Source organism: Littorina saxatilis, linkage group LG3 (assembly GCF_037325665.1).
Source record: "Littorina saxatilis isolate snail1 linkage group LG3, US_GU_Lsax_2.0, whole genome shotgun sequence".
Classification (NCBI taxonomy): domain Eukaryota; kingdom Metazoa; phylum Mollusca; class Gastropoda; order Littorinimorpha; family Littorinidae; genus Littorina; species Littorina saxatilis.
Window position 1 is genome coordinate 33019250 of NC_090247.1, and position 23146 is coordinate 33042395.

At 38.6% G+C, this 23146-nt stretch overlaps 1 protein-coding gene across 1 annotated transcript in view; it reads right to left on the reverse strand.

Moving 5' to 3' along the window:
* Positions 1-815: 815 nt before the first annotated feature.
* LOC138961176 (E3 ubiquitin-protein ligase rnf213-alpha-like) overlaps positions 816-23146 on the reverse strand; it is a 111739-nt gene continuing 89408 nt past the window's right edge. Inside the window, exons 88-95 of the mRNA XM_070332776.1 lie at positions 21995-22072; positions 21543-21738; positions 20844-21075; positions 9070-9144; positions 8716-8910; positions 6268-6357; positions 5763-5956; positions 816-5425 (exon numbers count right to left, since the gene is read on the reverse strand). Coding sequence (XP_070188877.1) covers positions 5236-5425; positions 5763-5956; positions 6268-6357; positions 8716-8910; positions 9070-9144; positions 20844-21075; positions 21543-21738; positions 21995-22072 — 1250 coding nt within the window. The 3' untranslated portion in view covers positions 816-5235. The remainder of the gene's footprint in view (positions 5426-5762; positions 5957-6267; positions 6358-8715; positions 8911-9069; positions 9145-20843; positions 21076-21542; positions 21739-21994; positions 22073-23146) is intronic.

Genomic DNA, 23146 nt, shown 5'->3' on the forward strand with positions numbered 1-23146 from the left:
AGTGCGCGCGCAGGTTATGGCTTGAAACTCACAGGGCTGAAAGAAAGTTCTGCATGACATAAAAAGATCTCCATTATTCATGCTATCCTATAATGTAGATAATGGCGGTAAGTGTTGTTTTATTGAGCGAAAACTGCTGTAGGTGGAAGTTAACATTTATAATGCATTACCCTTGCAGCATGTTAACGATTTTTAAACTGCACTTTGGGAACCTCTCTGCAGTGTGTGTGAGTGTGTGTGTGTGTGTGTGTGTGTGTGTGTGTGTGTGTGTGTGTGTGTTCGTTTTGTAGTTTGTTTTTTGTTGTTTGATTTTTGTTGTTGCTTTGACTGTACCTAGATACCGCTAACGTTAGAGATTTGGATGGCATATCATCATTCTGTCATCAGTGGGTTGACTTTAGTACTAAAGCGTTTTGTGTGTGTGTGTGAAACAAACGACAAACGTTTGCACTGAACTTACTACAGTTCCACACAACCAATGCCTTATTGCTGTCGCGATATAACCTTTGTGGTTGAAAACGACGTTAAACACCAAATAAAGAAAATGCCTTATTGGAGGTATAGATAGAGGTGGTCGCCTTTGGAAGCCAAAAAATGTTCACAGAGGTACCAGTAACGTATGGCTCCTCTCAGAATAACACATATAGGACATTCATTTGTCCCTTGCTATCTTCAACTTAACCTTGGTCTCCCTGTTTCAAAAGGACACCTGTTGTGTCGGGACACTGTTGGTTACAGTCCAGCGGGTGCCCCTTCATGACTTGTACCCCAGTTCCACTTAAACTCGTGGCTGCTGTGCACACTTAGCAGTTGAATTTTGTTTGTTTATTTGTTGCTTAACGTCCAGCCGACTACGCAGAGCCATATCAGGACGAGGAAGGGGGGGATGAAGGGGGCCACTTGTCAAGCGATTCCTGTTTACAAATGCACTAACCCATTACTTGTGTCCCAGCAGGCTTTAGTAAAACTAAATTAATACCTACTGGAAGATTACCAGTTTCCAGTATGTTAAAATAGGCTTAACCTATCTACTGCTGGACTTACATCAGAACACTAATAGATTAAACTATACATGAATCGCGAGACAAGCGGCAAGAGAAGAGATTTTTGGAAAAAATACAGGTGAATGAGCAAGAAGGCAGAAAAAGGAAAAGAATTCATGAAGAAAAAGAGAGCATGACAGGAAAGAGGAACCAAAAATCTACCTAACAGCAAACTAGAAAGCTCCTGCGGTTCCAAAAACAGGAGGGGCCTTTAATTTCATAACCGCAGTGCCCCACTGCGGGACTTAGCAGTTGAAACAGCCATGTATTGTGAACTCTGTTACAGTACAGCTTTGGTTCCAAGGAACACGTTTGTCATTCCTAAAAACAGACATTTTGGTTACAAGCATCATTGTGAAATGTCGGTCATGAAGTGAAGCATTCATAGTCATTCCCTTCAGTACTTACACATGCTCCATCTTTACCCCATACAAATTTACAAATCATAACACTTGCACAGAAACACAAACACTGGTGTGTGATATGGCACAATTTTTTTTTGAACACAAAGGAAAAATTCTAAAATTCTTGTATGAATTTACGAATTAGCACAGATTTTCATGACATGCAAATCAATCTAAGTTTATTAATACAAGCAGATGAATGTTAATCATGAATTTCACCCGGAAGAAGAGAGCATTAGAGGTACTGGATGTAAGCAGAAGATATACACTTTACTTCTACAATTCATACATACTTAATCTATCACTGACACGGTTTAGATAATTAATTGTTCATCAGAGACTCCTTATTCTTAAAGTTTACCCTGATGCTGGTCTTGAGTTTAAAAATGGTTATACATGAGAGTCTGAGACCCCCCGTGTCAAAAAAAAGAAATAAAGAAATAAAGAAAAACTCTGGTCAAATTTGCTTACAGAAAATAAGCCACAGAATGATAAAGACAAAAAAGGTATTCAAACACTAATTTGGTATTTACCACAAAACAATGACATGACCACCATTTGCAAACACCAAATCCAAATGTAACAAACGAACTCCGCATTGACAGAATGTCATATTTTGCAAATAAGTAAGAAGATAAAAACCGACTATGATTCAAAATCTTGAAGTCCGCTAAACAACACAAATAACCAACAGCAAATGAGCACCAACCAATGAATGTATTGGGGTTCAAACACCACTTCTAACATTTATCGAAGTTAAAGCAATCTCCAAAAGAAAGAGACAAATAGTTACAGGCATAACAATGTTCAACTTCTTGCAAATGTGACAAAATCTTCAACCTCTACATTAAACACGAAAAAGGCACTGGATTTGGTATTTCTGAGTACAGTAAACAAAAAAATGAACACCCAAAGTGCAAATGAATTCTCTTTAACATACTGCTACAGTGTAAAAAGATGAGTCAGCTGTATACCATGTTTATTATCTTTTACGAAGTAATGATAGTTAAATAGTCTTTTATGTTTTTTATTTGATCGACCTTCTTAGGATTATGGAGTTTTATGTACTGCCTTTTATAGTTAACTAAATTTTTGTATTCGAAATAGTCCACTGTAGTCGGTGTAGGCCTTAAGCTTTTTTTTAATCGTTTGTCCAGTATTTAATTTAATTCTCTATTTTTGTATGAACTCAAATGTTTAGTGTTCTTAGTATTGTCTTGTTAGCCTAAGTTCTATTTAATCAGAGTATGTTTGCGTGTGCTTATACCTAGTGATATTGTAAAGCGCATAGTGCTTTTAGTTATGCGCTATAGAAATCTCCTTAATAAATAAATAAATAAATAACGGCAAAAGTATGCAAAACCAGTGCAGCATTTTCTTATTATTCTTGATTTTTTTTTTAAAAAAAGGCTAAACAAAGAAAAAATGGTCAAGACTATACAGTACATCAAAACGTAAAATGGAAAGATTGTTCAGGAGAAAATTTTAATGACTTAAAAGGTGAGTTTGTGACTGTTATAACAATTTAAACAGAAACACACACACACAAACCATAAAAGAAAAAGAAAGAAAAAAGACTTCACAACATTTAGTCGCAACGAAAAAAATAAGCAAATCTTACAGAAATTAATTTTGGACTAAACACTCTGAGGGAAGAACAATTAAAAAAAAAAATTAATCTACGTCAGATCAATTCTCATGAAAATCTAGTAAAAACAAAAACACAGTTTACTGTGAGGTTTATTTCTACACACTGTATTCACTATACACTATATACAAATACAACAAAGGTGACATGAAAGCCAGCTTACTTCAGACTAAAAATGTAGATAAAAAAATCGCATATATATACCACAATAAAATGAAATAAACTTCAAGCATGAACAAGTGAATTTTTCTCTTGCCGTTTTGTCCCTAAATACTCTTATAGACTCGGTAAAAAAAAAGCCGAACCTGCCCTGGAGACCACATCTTGATAACAACCATCTGCCCATAACAATCATTCAAAAGCATTCCTGACAAACGGTTTTTTTCTTTATTAATTTCCATTTCCATAGCGACCACCTGTCTTTAAGACAAACCACTTTTGGTCTGTCACAGGTTAGAACTCCCAAGGTAGAGTCGAGAGAAGCAACATAAACCTTCCAGATAACATATCAGCGCAGTTACTAGTGCGGTGGTAGGTGTTTTGTAAGCCAACAGAAGAAGAAAAAATAATGTCTTCTATCTCCTTTCAAACAATTACAAAACACAGAAAACACCAACAACAAACAAACAAAAACATCAAAAAACATGCAAAGCATAAAATCGTCTGGAAAAATTATCAAAAACTCTGCTAAGACAAGATCACCGGCTTCTTTAGCTGTGTGATTTTCATCTTCCATTATCCTGACACAAAAGAGTCTGTTCATTCATAAAATGTTAATAACCTCTATATTACATAAACAACATGCAAGATATCACTCATAATTTTGTTAGCACAGTGACCACATAGCCACACGGAAAGGAAAAAACAAATACAAATGTACACAAATATGCTACATGTACAGTACTATATCACAAATATAAATCGACTTCTGAGATATACGACTTGCATAGAACCCAGTTCACAAATACAAATTTATTTCATGCAATTTTTCCAATCCATGCTTCCTTGTTGAAAAAGACTGTTGTTTGATATAAACAATATTTTAATCAATCATCAGTTGGTACATTATACATTAATAAACATTTTAGAATCCACAAGCTATAATTAAGCTTATGACAGATACAAAGGTACATGCAAATGATGATTCCTTCCGACAAGGCTTTTACATACATTGCATGACTCTTAAAAAACAATAAACAACGCATGAAATGAAATTGAATTAAAGTCACTTATTCATTTCAATGCTTGTTATTATCTCAGGTGCCAGGAGATTGGTTCCGTATAACTCTCACTTACTCTTTTACACATGTCGTATGCAATTAGATCACTTATTTCTCTTTTGTTTCTCAGACAATAAAGAAAGTGTATGAACAAAATGTAATAAAGACAATTAATGTGACATCAGAATGGGACTGTTGCTTACATGCTCTAGAGAAAGCAAAAAAAGAACAAACACAAAAATCCACCAACCTCAAAATAGAAATTAACAACAAAAGAAACACACAGACACGTCAACATCACCAATCACAATTCTTGTTAAGAAAAATAGTTTTAAGTTACAAAAACTAACAAGCCCTTCAATTTCATCATAGCTAAGCTGACCCTAATTGATATGAACACATACCATGAGCATACGTGTCCAACAGATATACATCCTTTCAATAAAATCTACAAATTCCTGAACTGAAAGACTGTGGTTTCTTCTTCTTCTGCGTTCGTGGGCTGCCACTTGCACGAACACTTGTGTTTTGCTGTTTTTTCCCCCTCCATTTCAGCAGTCGATCATACCCAGTTTTCAGGGAATCCATATGTTTCAAAACTACCTCAAAGGAAAGACATCCATATAATTTCACAGTGACAAACCTCTGTGAGGCTTTTAAATCTCTTTGAGTGAAGCCCTATACATGTATCCCATTTGGAACATATTCTGTGCTCATTCATTTCAGTTGCACAGTCAAGTTCAAGTGCTTATTTAAACAGATATTTTATTCTTGTGATCACAAAATTCATAAAGTCACAACACAGCATGATCGAGTCAATCCTGCAGTGTTACTCAGAGAAGAAACCATCTGTTTTATTTTCAAGTGATGAGATCACAAACACTTTACAAGAAATCCTGCAGTGTCTTGTTCTTCTTGGCTCACAGAAGCAACTGTCGTTTGTTTGCCAGGTGAGCGTGACACAAGATCCAGGTGGCTGCTGCATGACGACCTTCCAGCGAATCAGGGAAAGACGCCAGATCTTGGATGGTCAGTAGCCTTGAAATGACCTCTATTGGCTCTGTGTAATACAGGGGAGCCTCCAGGTTTGTCTCCAGCACATCACGCAGCCTGCGTCGAAATATTAATAATTTTTTATCAAATGCCTGGTACTACGATGATGGGTTCAACCAACTTGCTACATCAATGACAATTCATTAAAGTGCAACATGTTGGTGCCTTTGTCCCTCTTCAACATTTTCCTCTTACACAATTATAATCTGCTATTAAATTGCATGTCCATTCATTAAACAGTGTATTTAATTAAGTGCAGAAGTAAGCGCCCATTGCAAATACAGTCAAACGTGCAATTACTCTTCAAAATTACAACTGAATAACAGAAGCACTCAATCAAACAGTCATTCTACTCAGAAACTTTAAATTTCACAAATAAAAATGGTAAACTCACTTAAACTTTGCCGGCTGAGTGTCATCATCCTGGTCGCGAGGCTCCGACAGTCTCAGCATGATGCACTCAAACAGCTGCAGGAGCAGTAACTCCAGGCGCTCTATGGACATTCGTTGACACGTTGCCTCCAGTTCTTTCCCTTGTTCTGGAGTCAGATCTTCTCGTAGTTCTCTTTCCACACTGTCAAAAGCATCCTGTGAATAGAAGTAACTTTTTCAGCACATTTCAAAAAGTTCACACTAAATTTATGAAGAAGTCCTTTTCTCAGCACACTTTCTCCAACATGAAACTCCCCCCTACACCTCATCTATTCAAAACACACACACACACACACACACACACGAACAAACATGCACACACAAACATACATTCACACACACACACAAACGGCCAGTCTTTTATAACATAGCAATATATACCCACTGACAGTATCCAAGTTTAGGTTTCTCACCCTCCAACTCCTTCCTGCATCAAAAGCCCCTACCCCCCTTCCCCCAATGCTTACTTGTTGATGAGCAGCCAGGATGCAAGCTCTCTGGTAACACAGCAACACCCACAGTGACTGCACGTGAGTCAGGCTGCACAGCTGTTGAGCCTGTCAAACACACAATATAGGGACGATGTCATGCTTCTGTTTAACAGTGGAAAAAAACCACAATGGCAGCTCATGAACACTAAAATCTTACTGAACAGGAAAAAACCCAAAGAATACTATTACATGTACATTTTACCAAGTCTTGTAATAATTATTCAAAACAAATGCTTGGTGGACATCAAGGACTGCATGGACACACCTCGACAGTCCATTGCTGACACGGAAGATGTAAGACGGGGCTGGATGGTGACGCCTGGCTGCAAGATCATCACCTATCTCTCCAGTCTACCACTGACTCGGTCAAGGTTCAAGGTTTTATTACGGCTCAAAGCAAACACAGCTAAGACTAAGTCAGGAGACTGAGTGAGTATGTTAGTTACAAACCCCTTCTCCAAGCTGACCACAAGGCCACCAGCCCATAGGCATAGACATCTCCACATGCAGACATGGGATTCAGAAAAAGTGATAATGAAGGAAAAAGAAGGTGGAGGTCTGGGGGCTGCAGAAGGCCCCCAGTAGGGTCCAGGGGCAACGCCCCTGGTCGGGGTCTGGGGGCAAAGCCCCCAGAAGCTGAAGGTTTTGAGTGTTTTAGACACACAAAAATGGCCCTGAAATGCATATTTCAGCTTAATCATAGAGTTTCTATATCAATGGCAATAACAACAATTCAAACAGCAGGGAAACATATGAAAGAAAATTGATTTTTTTTTTTTTACCTCACCTTGAATTAAAGCAGAACTGTTTTCCATGAGTAGAAAATAGTTTGTCAGAGTCCACTGCAAGTTTAGTGTCTTTTTCATGGAGACAACAATGGTGTGGTGGCACTGTGTTAAACACAGCATGTATCAAGTCTATTACTGGTCCCAAGCATGTATCGCATCGCCAACTTTCACGTCTTGTGTCTTCTGGCCTTTCTCGTCTTTCCAGCTCAATGATACGACTTCATCGAGCCAGTCGAATCTCCAGAGATTTTTCTTGTACTTCTGCAGGTCAATTTCCCGGGCTAGAACGGTTTCGTCTCGCTTTAGCTTCCTCATTATTTTGGCAGGTGGCTCGAAGCGATGTAAAAATGGTGCCGAATCATTCTCATACGGTATGCTTATACTGAATCCCCGGATAGCTACGTTGAAACGGTGACTGTAGGAGACAAAGAGCGCGTTCCCATATGGATCGACCAGCAACAGTCTGACCGTTTTAGGAACCAACCGTTCAAGAATAGTATGGAATGGAGCGTCGCGATCAGCGGACCGGCCGAAAAACTTGGGTCTATACCTACATATACCCCAACATTTTCTCAGCGGATTTGCACGAATCTCAAGAATGATCCCTGGAGCCTAAAAATTTACGGAATTCTGTAAATTTACGGAAGAATCCCATGTCTGCACATGCCTCACTTCTCTCTGTCAGACCTGTTTACCCCTAAAACATTGCATGTGTATTTTCTGGGAGCAAAATGAGGCAAATGTGTAGTTTTGTAATTGAATGTGTAGAATTTCTCGTCGACCTATCACAACAACAAGAACAATGATTGCTACTTTTTACCACATGTATTGATTGACTGACGGAAAAATGGGAATTGCAGACAGTGCAATGAGCATGATGTTTTCCTTTCCGCGAAGACAAGGCATGGGTAGTCCTGATGATATTTTGGCAGAAAGACTTGGTTCGGCGCATTGCTCGTCTTTTTCTTTTTGGTCGGTGGCCTTTCGGAGTCATTTTCTTCACAGTTCTCATCTTCACTTTCGTGTGCTCTGCGTTCAGCCATTGTGTCGAAACGCCCGCATGGTTTGGCAGTAACGCTTTCAGTTGTGCCCGGCATTTGCTTGGAGAAGCCTATTCGGCATTAACAAGCTACAACGCAACGCCCGTGGGCGCTTTACGCGCTGCACGCAGCAAACGACTGCTGGCCGAAAACATGGATTGGAAAATGGATCGGTCAAGGGAGATGAGGAAAATTACGGATTGTGATATGCGTAGCCGAAACAATACCGTTTGCGTGCAGGGACGGGGCGGTGTGAGAGCACAACGGGACAAGGAACAGGTGTAAAGACGAAAAAAAAAAGAAAGAAAAAAAAAAATTTTTTTTTTTTTTTTTTTTTTAAATACCGTTTGCGTAGAAAACGACAGACTTGCGTAGTTGCGTAGTATATTATTCAAATTCGTAGTTTACTACGCTCAATGTGTAGTGTAAACAGGTCTGCAGTCTGTTACTGTTAAGTTTTCTCACACTAAGCTGCACTCTGTGCTTTCATCCTGACAATTAAAAAGAGACTAAACAATACAGGGAACAGCATACTGCCAAAAGAATCCTTTCACTTAGGTTGCGTATCCCTCACCCCTTCTCCCATATCTTCTCACCTTGTGACTGTACACAGTGCGTTTCATCTTGAGGGCTGTTGACATGAACTCGTGCAGAGATGCAGACGGGATTCCCCCGAGTGCCTTGAGGAAAGACAGCGCTGTGTTCAGGTTGTCGATGGACTGACAGATGTCAGGCAGATTACCTCGCAGGTCTTCAACGATCTGACGTCGCTCAGCAGGACTGAGGCACTCCTGAAATGAGTTTTCTCATTTTCGTAACAAAATCACATGGAAATGTAAACCTTAAATGACGCTGATCACAATCATAAACGTTACATAAACAGCAATAATTAATCAACAAATTAACACACACAAATTCTTGTACAAAAGAAAAGTATTCACTTGACATACCTGCTCAATTTTCTCTCTCAGAACTTTGAAAAGCCTGGAGCTCGTTGTATCAGCACGATATACCATTGTCTCCACCTGTGAATATACACATATACAATTATTAAGGGGGGACAGGGTAGGCAAGCACTTTTTTCTTTCTTTTTGAAACAGCTTGCTGCTTGTTTGATTTTTGCAAGCAGAATAACCTAATTAAGGGAAACCATTTTAAATTTTGAGTGAAAAGCAATTTTTGGGGGTTTTATTCACCAAAATGTGAGAAAAACGTTATAAAATGTGCTTTTTTTAAAATGTTGCAGTTTGTGAACCAGTGCATGTTTTGATCCAATTTTTCTTCTTTGCAGCAATATGTATGTGTTTAATAATTCTGTGTATCGAAAAGCATTTCTAAGCAATATATTATTTTAATTTAGCATTTTCAGTTACCGGTTCAGTTCTGATAAGAAAAATACATGAAATCCTAACTGTCAGACTCATAAAAACCCAACCAATGCACTGAACTCTTATTCCATACACAGAACTGATGCTGTACAACTCATAAACAACATATACAAAAACTGAACAAATCCATCAAGCCTTTCAAAAGTTGCAACATTTTAATTGTAGCGTTTTGTCTGAAAATTACATTCAGAGAAAACAGCATTTTAAAGATTTGAACCAGTACATAAAAATACCAGTAGCACAGTGCACCCTGAATTCATATGTTTTTATCAGAATGACCACTTTACTATGTAGGGAAAAGGATTTGACAATCAAATTATCAGGATTTTTTTTATATACATCATATGAAAACAGCCATCTTTGTTTGTATCGATATGAAAACATGAATCAGAACCAAACTGTCAGCCTCATAAAAACCCAACCAATGCACTTAACTCTTATTCCATACACAAAACTGACGCTTTACAAATCATAAACAACATAAACAAAAATGAAACAAATCCATCAAGCCATTCAAAAGTTGCAACATTTTAATTACAGATGTTTGTCTGAAAATTACATTCAGAGAAAACAGCATTTGAAAGATTCCAACCAGTACCTCAAACTAGTAGCACAGTGCAGCCTGAATTGATATGTTTTTATAAGAATAACCACTTTACAAGTTTTCAAGTTTTCAAGTTTTTTATTAGTCCATAACCCCTGGGGGCATTTTGAACAATAAATACAATCAATACAATCATGATATATGCTAATATAATAAATAAATAAAAATTAAAAAGATTATGAAAAACTGTTACAGATTCTATTAATAAAGTCCAAAATATTCTTTAGCAATTTCTTTTTGTTAGTAGCAAACAACTTTTTAAATTTAAGTGCATTAGGTTTTTTCCAATAGTAAGATGGTAACAACTCAGCTCTTTCTTCTTTGAAAAAATCACAGACAAATAAATAATGGAATTCATCACCTATGTCTTGTGATACACATTTGGTGCAAGTTCTTTCTGACCTCGGGATGTTAAGGTAACGTTCTTTCTGTACAGGCAAATTGTTGTTTAATGTTCTGAACTTCATCATTGCAACACATTGCTGATATGGCAGGTGTGTGACATAGTCTTCACATGCAAAAATATCTTTAAACATTCGATAATTCCAAAACATATTTTTTGTTCCAATTTCTGTAAACCATTTATGGATATACTGGTCATACAAGCTTCTTTTTACTTTCTGTTTAAACCATGCGCTTGAATATTGAACATTTTCTTGAGAAGTCCAAAGGCCAGGGAGACCAATTTCATTTAAGGTTTTTTCAATAAAACATAAATAATCAGATTCAATCATCTTGTTGATATACAATTTATAAGTAAAGCAGTACACAATACTAGAAAATTTATTTTTATGAATAGGACTAATCAGTTTATACCAATAGCAAAGCATTCTACATTTCATATTAACATCTAGTGGATATCTTCCAAGTTCACCAAATATCATAGCATTTGGAGTTGATTTTTTTAGTTTGAAAACAATTTTATAAAAACGTAATTGAAGTTTAGTAGCAAGTTCGCAGGAACCAAAACCCCAAACCTCACATCCATATAGTAAGATTGGAGCAATCATTTTATCGAACAGGTCAACTTGTATGTCCACAGGCAGTGACAATTGTCTACACGTACGCAAAAGAACAAACATTGCCCTTGAGGCACGATCATATAGATTCTTCTGTGCGACTGAAAATTTATTATTATAATTAATTTTAAGGCCCAAGTACATTACATCAAACACTACTTCGATTGAATTGCCATTATACGTAAACAATGGTTTATTTCTAATTTTACCTCTGGAAAAAACTATAACTTTCGTTTTGTTTACATTAATATTTAGACGCCATTTTAAACAGTATTCGTGCATTTTGTTTAGACATTCTTGCAGGGTTTTTTCAGACTCTGAGCAGATCACAGTATCATCCGCATACAGTAATAAAAACATTTGAAACAAAGCATTTACATCAGTATCTTCCATTCCAACCACAATAGCCTCCCTTGACATAGTTTGTAAACCATTACTGTTTTCCAACAAAAAAGGCTTTAGATCATTTAGAAATAGAGCAAAAAACAGCGGTGACAAGTTTTCCCCTTGTCTAACTCCACACAAACTGGGAAAATATCCAGAGCACTCACTATTAACTTTAACGCAAGACTTGGCATTTTCGTACATATTTCTTACAGTTTTTAAAAACTTCCCATTAACATCAGAACTAACTAATTTCTCCCATAAAAATGCACGGTGAACTTTATCAAACGCTTTTTCATAGTCTACAAATGCACAAAACAGTCGCTTCTTTTTGTTGAGAAAAAAATTTAATATACAATGCAAAGTAAAAACATGGTCTAGTGTTGAAAAACCTGTGCGGAAACCTGTTTGTTCTTGACCTAATTTATTATTACTCTCCAAAAAGTTTGATAACCTAGCATTTAAAATTGCACTGAAAAGTTTTCCGAAACAACTGAGTATAGTAATTCCTCTATAATTTGTGGGGTCAGCTTGGGAGCCTTTATTTTTGTACAATGGAATAATTTCGCCTACAGCCCATTGTGTTGGAACCTTTCCTGACTGCAAAACAACATTAAACAACAATACATAAATATCAATCATTCTATCATGCGACGCTTTTAAATACTCATTAATTATTTTATCTTGACCGCATGCCTTATTGTTTTTCAGCTTGTCTATACATTTGATAACTTCCTCCTTTGTAAAAGGCGCATTAAGAAATTCATTACTTGCTTCATTTAAAGGTTCATTACTATCATCCATTTCATTTTCATCACACTCTTGTAGTTTATTGAAATGTTCGAAAAACTCCGAACAAGTTGGATAGTTAGTTTTGGAATTATTTTTTTTATTTTTATTTTTATTTAGAAGATTCCAGTATGCTTTCGGGTCATTACTTCTTAACTTTCTCAAAGTTTTAACGAACTCATTATGATACAACTTGCATTCCTTTTTTATTGTCTTTTTGTATTCATTAAAAGCACTCTTTTTTTCATGTTCATTGAACGCATTTTTAAAGCGTCTTGCTTTATTTTTCGCATGTAAAAATATTTTTCTTTTCTCTTTGCATATTGCACTAAACCATGGTTGTTGGAGTTTGAATTTCTTTGAACGTGGCTTTTTCGTAACTTTTTGTTCTTTAATTACACCGATTTTCTCAGCAGAACAATTTAGAATATCACAAATCTTATTAGTAACACTATCAACGTCATCTGTTGTCGTACTCTCACTTGTAGCTAGCATATCTTGTAATTTAGTTTCAACAGTATAAATATCATCCTCATTCAGATTAACTACAAAAGCTAACTTGGTCCCATTGTTATTATCCCATTTTGGTTTTGTGTACTTGTTACCCTTTTCTCTACTTTTAGACAGCAAATCTTCATTTTTGGGGTTTTTCACATCGTCTGCTAGGCAATCATTAGCGCGTACTTCATTCTGTTTTAATAAATGCAAAACAACAGGACAGTGTACGTCAGAATAAATTTCACAAAATTCCATCACAGAAAAATATTTAACTTTCGAGAACAGATCTTTTGACAAGATGCAATAATCAACAACGCTCTTATCCTTACATGTGCATTTACCAACCCCTGTATCATCGCCAACTCTACCATTAGCAATAACTAAGCCAGTCATTTTACAAAAATCAATCAATTTAAAACCAAGGTTATTAGTATTATTATCCTGTGATGCCCGCTCACCTATTAGAGTACCAACCTCATCAGAGTCAAACAAGTCATTATCAACAAAACCTTCTGAATGCTGATCATCTTCATACAACATTTCACTCAGATGACCAGTGCGGGAATTTAAGTCTCCTAAGAGACAGACATAATCATTATCTACCCCAAACTGCATGTACACCTCTTCTAATTCAGCATAAACATCTTTATTATGGTAAGGTGATCCTTCTGGGGGAATATATAAAGCACAGAAAAGGGTGTCACGGCCAAGTATTTTCTTATCTAACTTAAAAAATAGCGCATTCTCACACATTTCTACATCCAAAAATCTATACCATATTTTCATCTCTTCTTTTATCTTATGTGACAGCTTTTTTTCTTCAAAAATAGTTATATTATTAGCAAACACTTCCCGTATTAAAACTAATACACCACCTGATTTTCTGCGAAATTTTCCTCTATTCTTATAAAATGCTATGTATCCTGGAATGTTAATCTCATCAACATCATCAAGTTTGCTCTCGCTAAAACAAATAATGTCATATTTAGCAATAAATTTGACAAATTCAGGAAATTTTAGCTTTGAAGTGATTCCACAGACATTAAGCGCTAAGCATGAGAGTATATCAGGGTTATCCTCAATACTATATTCAGTACTAAAGGAATCTCCAATCTCACTATTACCATTATGTACATCTATTTCAACAGTAGATTTGTTACATACATTCTCAACATCTAACGAGTCAAAGTGAACATCAACATCTGACATTACAACAACATTATCCATTTCATGCGCATTGCCAACATCCAGAGAGTCATGCAAAATATAAACATCAGAAGCATTTGTATACACATCAACAACATCAACATCATCAGTATCACCACAGACCTTCACCACTCTCTCTTCGCCTCCCTCTTTACCGCCATCATCACCCCAGTCACCGTTAAATGCTAAGTCATGCACATGATTTCCAATTTGGGGTATTCCTGCAGCACCATCATTCACACGACCGTTATCTGTAAAGTCATGCACATTGTTTACATCTTGGTACATACAAACAGCCTCATCACTTTCACAACCCTTATCTTCAAACTCATGCACATTGTTTTCTTCTTGGTGCGAACACACAACATCATTCTCACAATCATTCTCTAAATCATGCACATTATTTTCATTTTGGGGAATAAACACAGCATCATCATTCTCCCAGCCCTTATCTTCAATAGCATGCACGCTGTTTTCATGTTGGGTCATAGCCACAGCAACATAATTCTCGCAACCCTTACTGTCAGAATCATGCACACAATTTTTATATTGGGTCATACACACATCAGTATCGTTCTCACAAACCTTGGCATCAAAATAGTGAACATTGTTTGCATTCTGGGACATACACATAGCTACCTCGGTCTCCAAACTCTTATCTTCAAAAACATGTACATTGTTTTCATCTTTGGGCAAACACACAGCAACATCAGTCTCACGTCCCTTTTCATCATAAGCATGCGCATTGTTATCATCTTGGGACATACACACAGCCATCTCGGACTCCCAATCCGTATCAACATCATGCACTTTGTTTTCGTCTTGGGACAAACACTCTGCATCAACATCATTCTCACACTCTTCCTCCACTTGACCTACTTTCACTTCAGACTCACTCTTCATGTGTGCATTAATACTTGGCTTTGCATTCTCATCTTCCAAAACACACATTGTGTCCGTCATTTCATCCTGTTTTAGCACTATCTTATCTGTCAATTGTAAACACGGCTTACTATCGCTGTTTTTACCACAGTTTATGATTCTTTCATGCTCTTCTGGCATGATGTTTTGTTTATCGTTCCCATCATAGGGTATAACACCAATAAAGTCAACACACAACAGTCCGGTTTTACTTACTTGGTTACTTTGCGACACAACATCCTTGGAGCGCTTGTTACCAGCAGAGTCCTTGTTCTCGCTAGCACTGTCACTGTCTCTGACACCAACGCTTGCTAGCCAGCTGGTTACAGCACTGTATTTGTTGACATATGTGCGTGGGTGGGGAGAACGCGTGTCCCCAACCTCGCATGACACCCGTATAGGGTAACCGCCCTTCTGTGATGGTTTAGTGACCGAAAATCCCGTGCTATCTTCGCCTTTTCCCGGGTCTGTTTCGGTGCATAGGGGTTGTACTCTGGCAGAGATACAGGCGCTCGAAACTGCCTGCTTGCTGGAGGGGCCGTAACCTCTAACTTTCGGTTTGCCGATGATACCTCCAGGGGGTTCCTATTCTGCTAGTAGGCTGGCAAGGCCGAGGTCCTCGAAGTCGACCGAATCCACTCCCAGTTTGAAAAGATCGTCGGGATTGTCGATGACGATGACCTTCCTGGGGCTGTCTCTGTCGGAGAGGCCTGGTGGTCGCCGCTTGGTGCAGTGAATTCTGCCGTCGATTGACCACGCGTGTTCGACTTCTGGCACCTTCTTCTTGATGTAGTGTAGCATTCTCGCCCTCAGGGTCGTAAGATCATCGAACATGAAGATCCCTTCGTGTTCTTTCTTGTCCTTCAAGGTTTTCTTCTTTTGGAGCACCTCCTTTCTCTTCCTTCTCGAGATGAATCGAACGAGGACTGGGCGGCCTTTCCTTTTGCGGTCCCCTGAGCGGTGGACTGTTGATAGGTCGTCGGCAGACACATCGGCACCAGTAGCTTTGAAGATGTCGAGAACCTTCTTCTCGATGTCTTCGCCCTCCTCCTCCTTCACACCTACAATCTTCAAAGTTTCACGGCGGCTGTACTGTTCCAGCTTGTCATTCTCATACTTCATGAGTAGAACATTCTTCTGCAAGTGCTGGATGACCGCTGAATCATGGCTCACACCTGCAGGTTTGGGCATTTTCTGGATGACTTTCTTCATGACCTCCCCTACTGCGAAGGCTACTGAAGTGACTATAGCAGGGACGAGTTGCTGCATCAGGAACTTGTCACCAGCCTTGCCGGCACCACCGCCACCGTCACCGCCACCACTCTTACCCTGACCCTGTCCGCTCTGGCTGATGGCCTCGTTGATGCGTGTCAGTATACATTCATGCAGCTCTGCGACGTCAAAATCCACATCTCCCTCCATGTTACAAGCCTCCATACCTGTTCCGCGCTCTATCTCTGTGTCCACACGGAAGCGCTTCTCTTCTGAGATGGTCGGCGAAAAGACCAGAGCCCGCTTACTCTTTCTTGTGCCTGTGGTATCGCTCATGCTGAAAGGCACCGTCACCAGTGCTCACTGACCTTGCAGCTGTTGTTTTCGGCAATCCGAAAATCCCGTGCGCAGCGACTCTACTGAACTACCACCGGTTCGCTTCTCGCCTCACGCTGGTACACATATTACATAGCATTCCGGGGACAAAATGGATGAAACGTTAACCTCAAGCACAGTCAAAGTCACCAAAATGTACTCAATCCACAGTACCACAGCACATGTTCACTTTAGATAGTTTTTTGAGACTATCAAATGTCGTAGTCCAACAAAATATATGAGAAAGACACGAGCGAAATCACACACACAACCTGCACCCGTAACAGGGGCAATCACTTTACTATAATGGGGAAATGATTTGACGATCAAATTATCCAGACTTTTTTTAAAAAATCATTTGAAAACTCATCTATGTTAGTGCAGATATGAATCAAAACGAAACTGTCGGACTCATAAAAACACAAGGAATCCACTGTATTCTTATTCCATGCACAGAAATGGTGCTTCACAAATCATAAATAACATATACAAAATTGGAACAAATCCATCTTGCCATTCAAAAGTTACAACATTTTAATTACCACATTTTGTCTCAAATTACATGTAGAGAAAACAGCATGTAAAAGAGTCTCACTAGTACCCCGGTAAACTAGTACCACAGTAGAGCTTGAATTAATGGGGTGGTTTTTTTTTAACCAGAATAACACTTTAACTATGAAGGGGAAATGATTTGATAATCAAATTATCAGATTTTTTTGATTTAAAAAAAAATCATATGAAAACATTAAAAAAAGTCAATTATCTGTGTTTGTGCTGATATGAAAATATTGATCAGAACCAAACTGTCAGACTCATAAAAACCCAACGGATGCACTGATTTCTTATTCCATTGCATAGAAATGATGCTTCACAAATCATCAACAACATTACATAATTATATATACACAAATGGAACAAAGCTATCAAGCCATTCAAAAGTTGCAACATTTTAATTACAGTATTTCTGTGCTCAATCCTAACACTGCAGCAAATTTCTGTAAAGCTGAATGTCCCTTTCCATGTACCAACATGGTCATACGCGGATTATTTAAAATGCAACTTTACCACCCGAAGCGTTGCAAACACCGGGAGAAGAGTAAACAACTGCAGACTTGAATGGACACTCATATGCACTCCAGATGCAGGGCCTGTGCAAATCCTTGGGCTGATGCATCACCTTCTTTCATAATCAGACTGCTATCAGACAAGCATTCAGTACAGGATATAAACCTTTCAGCAATAGATTGAGCTGATCAATGTTGACAAAAGCCCAACACATGTCAGCGGAGTGACGTTGCACAGTACCAGTATCCATATCTGCTTGTGATGGGTCAGAAGATGGCAAAGTATCTGTATCTTCTTATGGTTGGTCAGAAGATGGCAAAGCTGATGTTTCTGCTGTGGAAGAGGGTAGTTCCGGTTTAGCAAACTTTTCCATCAGGTCAATCTTTCTCCTCGCTGCCACCACAGGAGGACTGGCTCTCCCCTTGCTCCAACCTAATAAATACACAAACACTGATTTAATATTTGATACAACTGTCCATGGTTTTTGTTTGTAATAAGCTGCAAATTTTAAGACTCAATATAAACGTCAACAAGTGCTTGTACTTTATTTTGCAAATGACCATGTTACATGGGGTGTACCTCAACTTTTTGGCTAGGCTGGTAAATCAGAAATCCCAATCAGCCCCCAACCACTGAACCAGGCGGGTTTTCTTACAACCACCTCAGCGGCTCGTACCCACATATGTCGGTTGACGAACACACACACACACACACACACACACACAAAAGACATTCATTAATTGGCCCCTATCACAAAATGTACATGTCAAGTTTACTATGGGATTTGAGTAACCACACAATCACATACACACAGGAACTAATACTGAAACTAGCTGAATTATTTTCTTTCTTTCTTTCTTTCTTTTCATATTTTTCTTTTAAAATTAATTTATTTCATCACACTTGCTATGTATTTGCTTGTTTCTTGTCTGTTGTCTGTGTTGTGTGTGTGTGTGTGTTCTGTGTGTGTGTATACATTTTCAGATTTCCTAAACCTAGCACTGTTTGCAGGTGATCTTTATGCTTTTGATTCATGAGTTGCATCCCCAGTCCTTTAGTTTAACTCTTTTTGACTCACATGCGAAGCAAAAGTGAGTCTATGTACTCACCCGAGTCGTCCGTCCGTCCGTCCGGATATTTCTTGGACACTATTCAGTCTATCAGTACCAAATTTGGCAAGATGGTGTATGATGACAAGGCCCCCAAAAACATACATAGCATCTTGACCTTGCTTCAAGGTCAAGGTCGCAGGGGCCATAAATGTTGCCTAAAAAACAGCTATTTTTTACATTTTTCCCATTTTCTCTGAAGTTTTTGAGATTCAATACCTCACCTATATATGATATATAGGGCAAAGTAAGCCCCATCTTTTGATACCAGTTTGGTTTACCTTGCTTCAAGGTCAAGGTCACAGGAGCTCTTCAAAGTTGGATTGTATACATATTTTGAAGTGACCTTGACCCTGAACTATGGAAGATAACTGTTTCAAACTTAAAAATTATGTGGGGCACATGTTATGCTTTCATCATGAGACACATTTGGTCACATATGATCAAGGTCAAGGTCACTTTGACCCTTATGAAATGTGACCAAAATAAGGTAGTGAACCACTAGAAGTGACCATATCTCATGGTAGAAAGAGCCAATAAGCACCATTGTACTTCCTATGTCTTGAATTAACAGCTTTGTGTTGCATGACCTTGGATGACCTTGACCTTGGGTCAAGGTCACATGTATTTTGGTAGGAAAAATGTGTAAAGCAGTTCTTAGTGTATGATGTCATTGCTAGGTTTAGTTATTTGACCATGTCAAGGTCAAGCATGTGAGTCGTATGGGCTTTGCCCTTCTTGTTTTTTCTTTGGTGAAGTAAATTGGATCTATTTTTTTTATTCCTTAGTTAATGGAAAAGATTTGACAACAATATTGCTGTCAATGATAGGTTGGTCAGCCATGCTGGTGTAAACCAATCCTTTAGAATTAGAGAACGCTCTCTAGTAGGGTACTTATTTTCCTACGGTCAATGACCAGAAACAGAAACTGTGTCAGTCGTACATCGCTCAGATGCTGCTTCTCAGTTTGACCCCAGACAAAGAATACTGATGACGTGTTACACCATAGTAAGCTCTCAAGGACTGGCCAGCGAAGAACAATAAAATAGGGGTTGTGAAGACGATATCACAGAGATGATCGAGGGAGGGAGGGGGCGGCGGCATGGTCAGTAAATTGGATCAAGAAACCCGCAAAATACTTCAGACACAAACTGTTTATCATTTACCTGCAAACCCTAACACATTCTTACAACAACAACAACATAACGATGTGCAATAAATCACGTTGTCAAACAAACAAGATCGAAAAGAGAAAGAAGCAAAACCCACCTCGTCGAGTCAAGAATCTTAGAATGTCGTCTGCTTAAATACGATCATGTTGGTTCATTTCGGAGTGTTGTTACTTCCTTCTACTGTTCGCTGCTGCTGGTTCATCTTTCTCTGATATTTCTTGCCACTATGCCGAACATTTCCAATGTTAGGGTTGTTCTCCGCAGCTCAAAACTTTGAAAAATGCTGCTGAATCGGTGAAAACGTCATGGATTTGTTGACACCGGGGGACTGATAAGTTGTCTACTGCGCTTGCGCCAAATGCCTTTGACCTACATATATTTGCATATATTAATTCCGGGGTTTCGGTTGGAACCATAGCGTACTCTGGTTGGAACGGATTCTCTCTCTTTGTGCCTATGTCAACGGAAATTCCCCAACGGTGATGACGTCATCTTGAAGAACGGAAATTTCCACACAGTTTGAACAGCGAAAGGTCATGTCATGTGCGCACATTTACCAGCACGGAGTATCCAAAGTTGACCATTTTTTCGATTTTTTTGATAAAACACAGACAAAAACAACAAAACATCGGTTTGAAAATGGTTTTATTTACATGAATACATGTCTAAAATGACAAAAGCAGATTATTGAATGCATTCCAGGATGTTCAAAGGTGTGAAAAATGCAACAACCCCAAAAAGGTGTATGAGACCAAAAATAACTAATTTTGCCTACCCGGTCTGCCCTTAAAACACTAAAACATACAAAGAAAATGACTGTTTTGAATACTTCAAGCTTTTCAAACTATAATATTTGTCAGGCAGTGCAATAACTCAAAGGAATACAATGAGAGCAATTGAATCAACACAGACACAACTCTATTTGGATACAAACAACAGTCATGACTTTGATATCATTTTTGGCCTTGAAACGTTTACTCACAGGAATGTGCCCCAGGGGAGCCCTGTGTATCTTGGCCTTGCACTGCAGCAGGGAGTCAGTGAGGTGCTGTTGGAAGGCAGCAAAGTCGTAGTCCAGTGTGGCGGCCTGGCCCACCATCAGACTGTAGTTACACTGGGCCAGCACCAGGGGCAGCACGTCACGCTCCGCTGAACACCCCACCACCTGACGCTCTGTCACCGCCTTCACGCTCACCTCCAGCAGGCTTTTGTACCTGTGAAACAATCATATTCATCACCAAAGGAATTAAAATGCAATTAGGAACTGGGATATAAATTGACCACCATCAAAGACCACAAAAAAGAAAGAAAAAGGAGCAAAGAAAAAAGATAACTCCATGTTCTTCCTGTTACTTCTGCAAAGCATCAAACACAAGAAAAGTAACAACAGAATGAAGGAAACAAGCAAATTGGACAAAACAAGAAAAAACCAGATCTACACACTGTGCCGCAGTACATAAGTACAAAAAGAGAGACACATGCAGTGAACAGATAAGCAAAATTGAAAAGACTAACACAAAATTCAATAAAAGACACAAACCAAATGAAACCCATTACATCCCTCAGCCAAGACTCCCTGAGGAAAAAAGAAAAAAACAAAGGCAAAAACTGACAGACAGGTGCATAAAATACATCAAGACATGATAACAAAATAACTTAATCAACACATTTGACCACTTACGCCTGCTTGACCAAAGGGCAGTATCTCTGCAGGAAGTCGTTGTGGCGACTGAGCAGAAACTGCAGCAGGATGTAGGAACAGAGACCAGGGCCCTGTGTGGACGGCAGCAGGACGGCGATAGGACTGTCTGTGGTCATGCTGGCGTTGTGAAACTCTTCTGGTAGTGACACCAGGCCTTCTGTGGGGGCTAAGCAGTCTGAAAACGAAGAAAGTATGAGAACAGTTTTGTCTGGGGACAAAAACCAGAAATCTGTTCTTCGATCATAACACATGCAAAGTTTTTTTGTGAAGCACGGATGCAATGAAACATGACACCTTTTATTATTTCTTCAAAGAAATTCGGACAAAATAAAATTATCTAATGTCTTATTGGTGTGATAAAAAATCTAAAAGAATTAAAGAAGTATTATACCCAATCTTAGCCTACAATTAATCTACGGCTTTCAACTTACTGTATGTGATGAGGTGCTCTTTGACAATCTCCCATGCTTTGGAGAAGTTCTTCATTAGAGCAGCCACTCCAGCACAGTCTGAAAGAACAGAACTTTGGTGTAAGACCTTGCCATGAATACAAACATTTCCATTATATAACAACCAAATTAAAAACTGGGTTGGACCCAGTAGGGTCCAGGGGCAATGCCTTCGGTGGGCTCACCTGAAACACGATTTAGCATCAATCCACAACAGTTGTCATTTACTCAAATATGCCCTCTCACTGAAAACATAGGTGTAATCATTGTATGTCACACGCTTTCCTTCTTTGCCACTACTAAAGCAAACGTGTGCAAGATTGTATGTTACACGCTTTAGGAGCATGGCAAGAATGGATTCAAACTCAAAATCGTCACTCCAAAAGCCAAAAAATTAACACACGACTTTTATTTCTCCTGCTGTTATCGTTTCTTCTCTTTACAAATTCTTCAACGCTGAGAATACTGAAAACGGCATCCCAGACGACAGTACTGTTTCCATACGCGAATTTAGCTGCCCTTGGAAAGTGGCTCGCTCAGGAGGCCTGTTAGTCTGAAACTGGAAGGACAGAGTTCTGAACATAGATGACAAAGATCCCGGATTAATTAGAAAAAAACACAGTAAACACCAAGTTCCAAAGATCCCAGAAAGAACAAACATTTCGCGGATGCAGACACAGAAAGACGTCATGAAGAATGCGATGCTTCAAAAGATACAGACTGTGACGATGACTGTGACGTCATTCACATATACCAAGACGTCATTCATAGTTGTTCGGTCATTTCCGTCAAAAAGTAGATCTCTCGACAATGGCTGCTCCTGTGTTTAGGTTTGTCAAGCTTGAGTATGCAAAACGTGTTAGATGTTCTCTCCTCTGTTGAAGCTGTGAGACATAAATGCTATTCCGACTTGGTCGTGTGACAGAGTTTTCTTCCACACTCGATTAGCTGATGTCTAACTCAGCCTCACGGCTTCGTTAGACAATCAACGTAATCTCGTGTGGAAGAAAACGTCTGTCACACGACCAAGTCTGAATAGCAGGTACTATCTACTGGAGCTGCATTATTAATACAGGAGTCAAAGTCAAAATCAAATTAATCTGCCTCACAAAAGAGGTGTTGGTCATTTTCTTT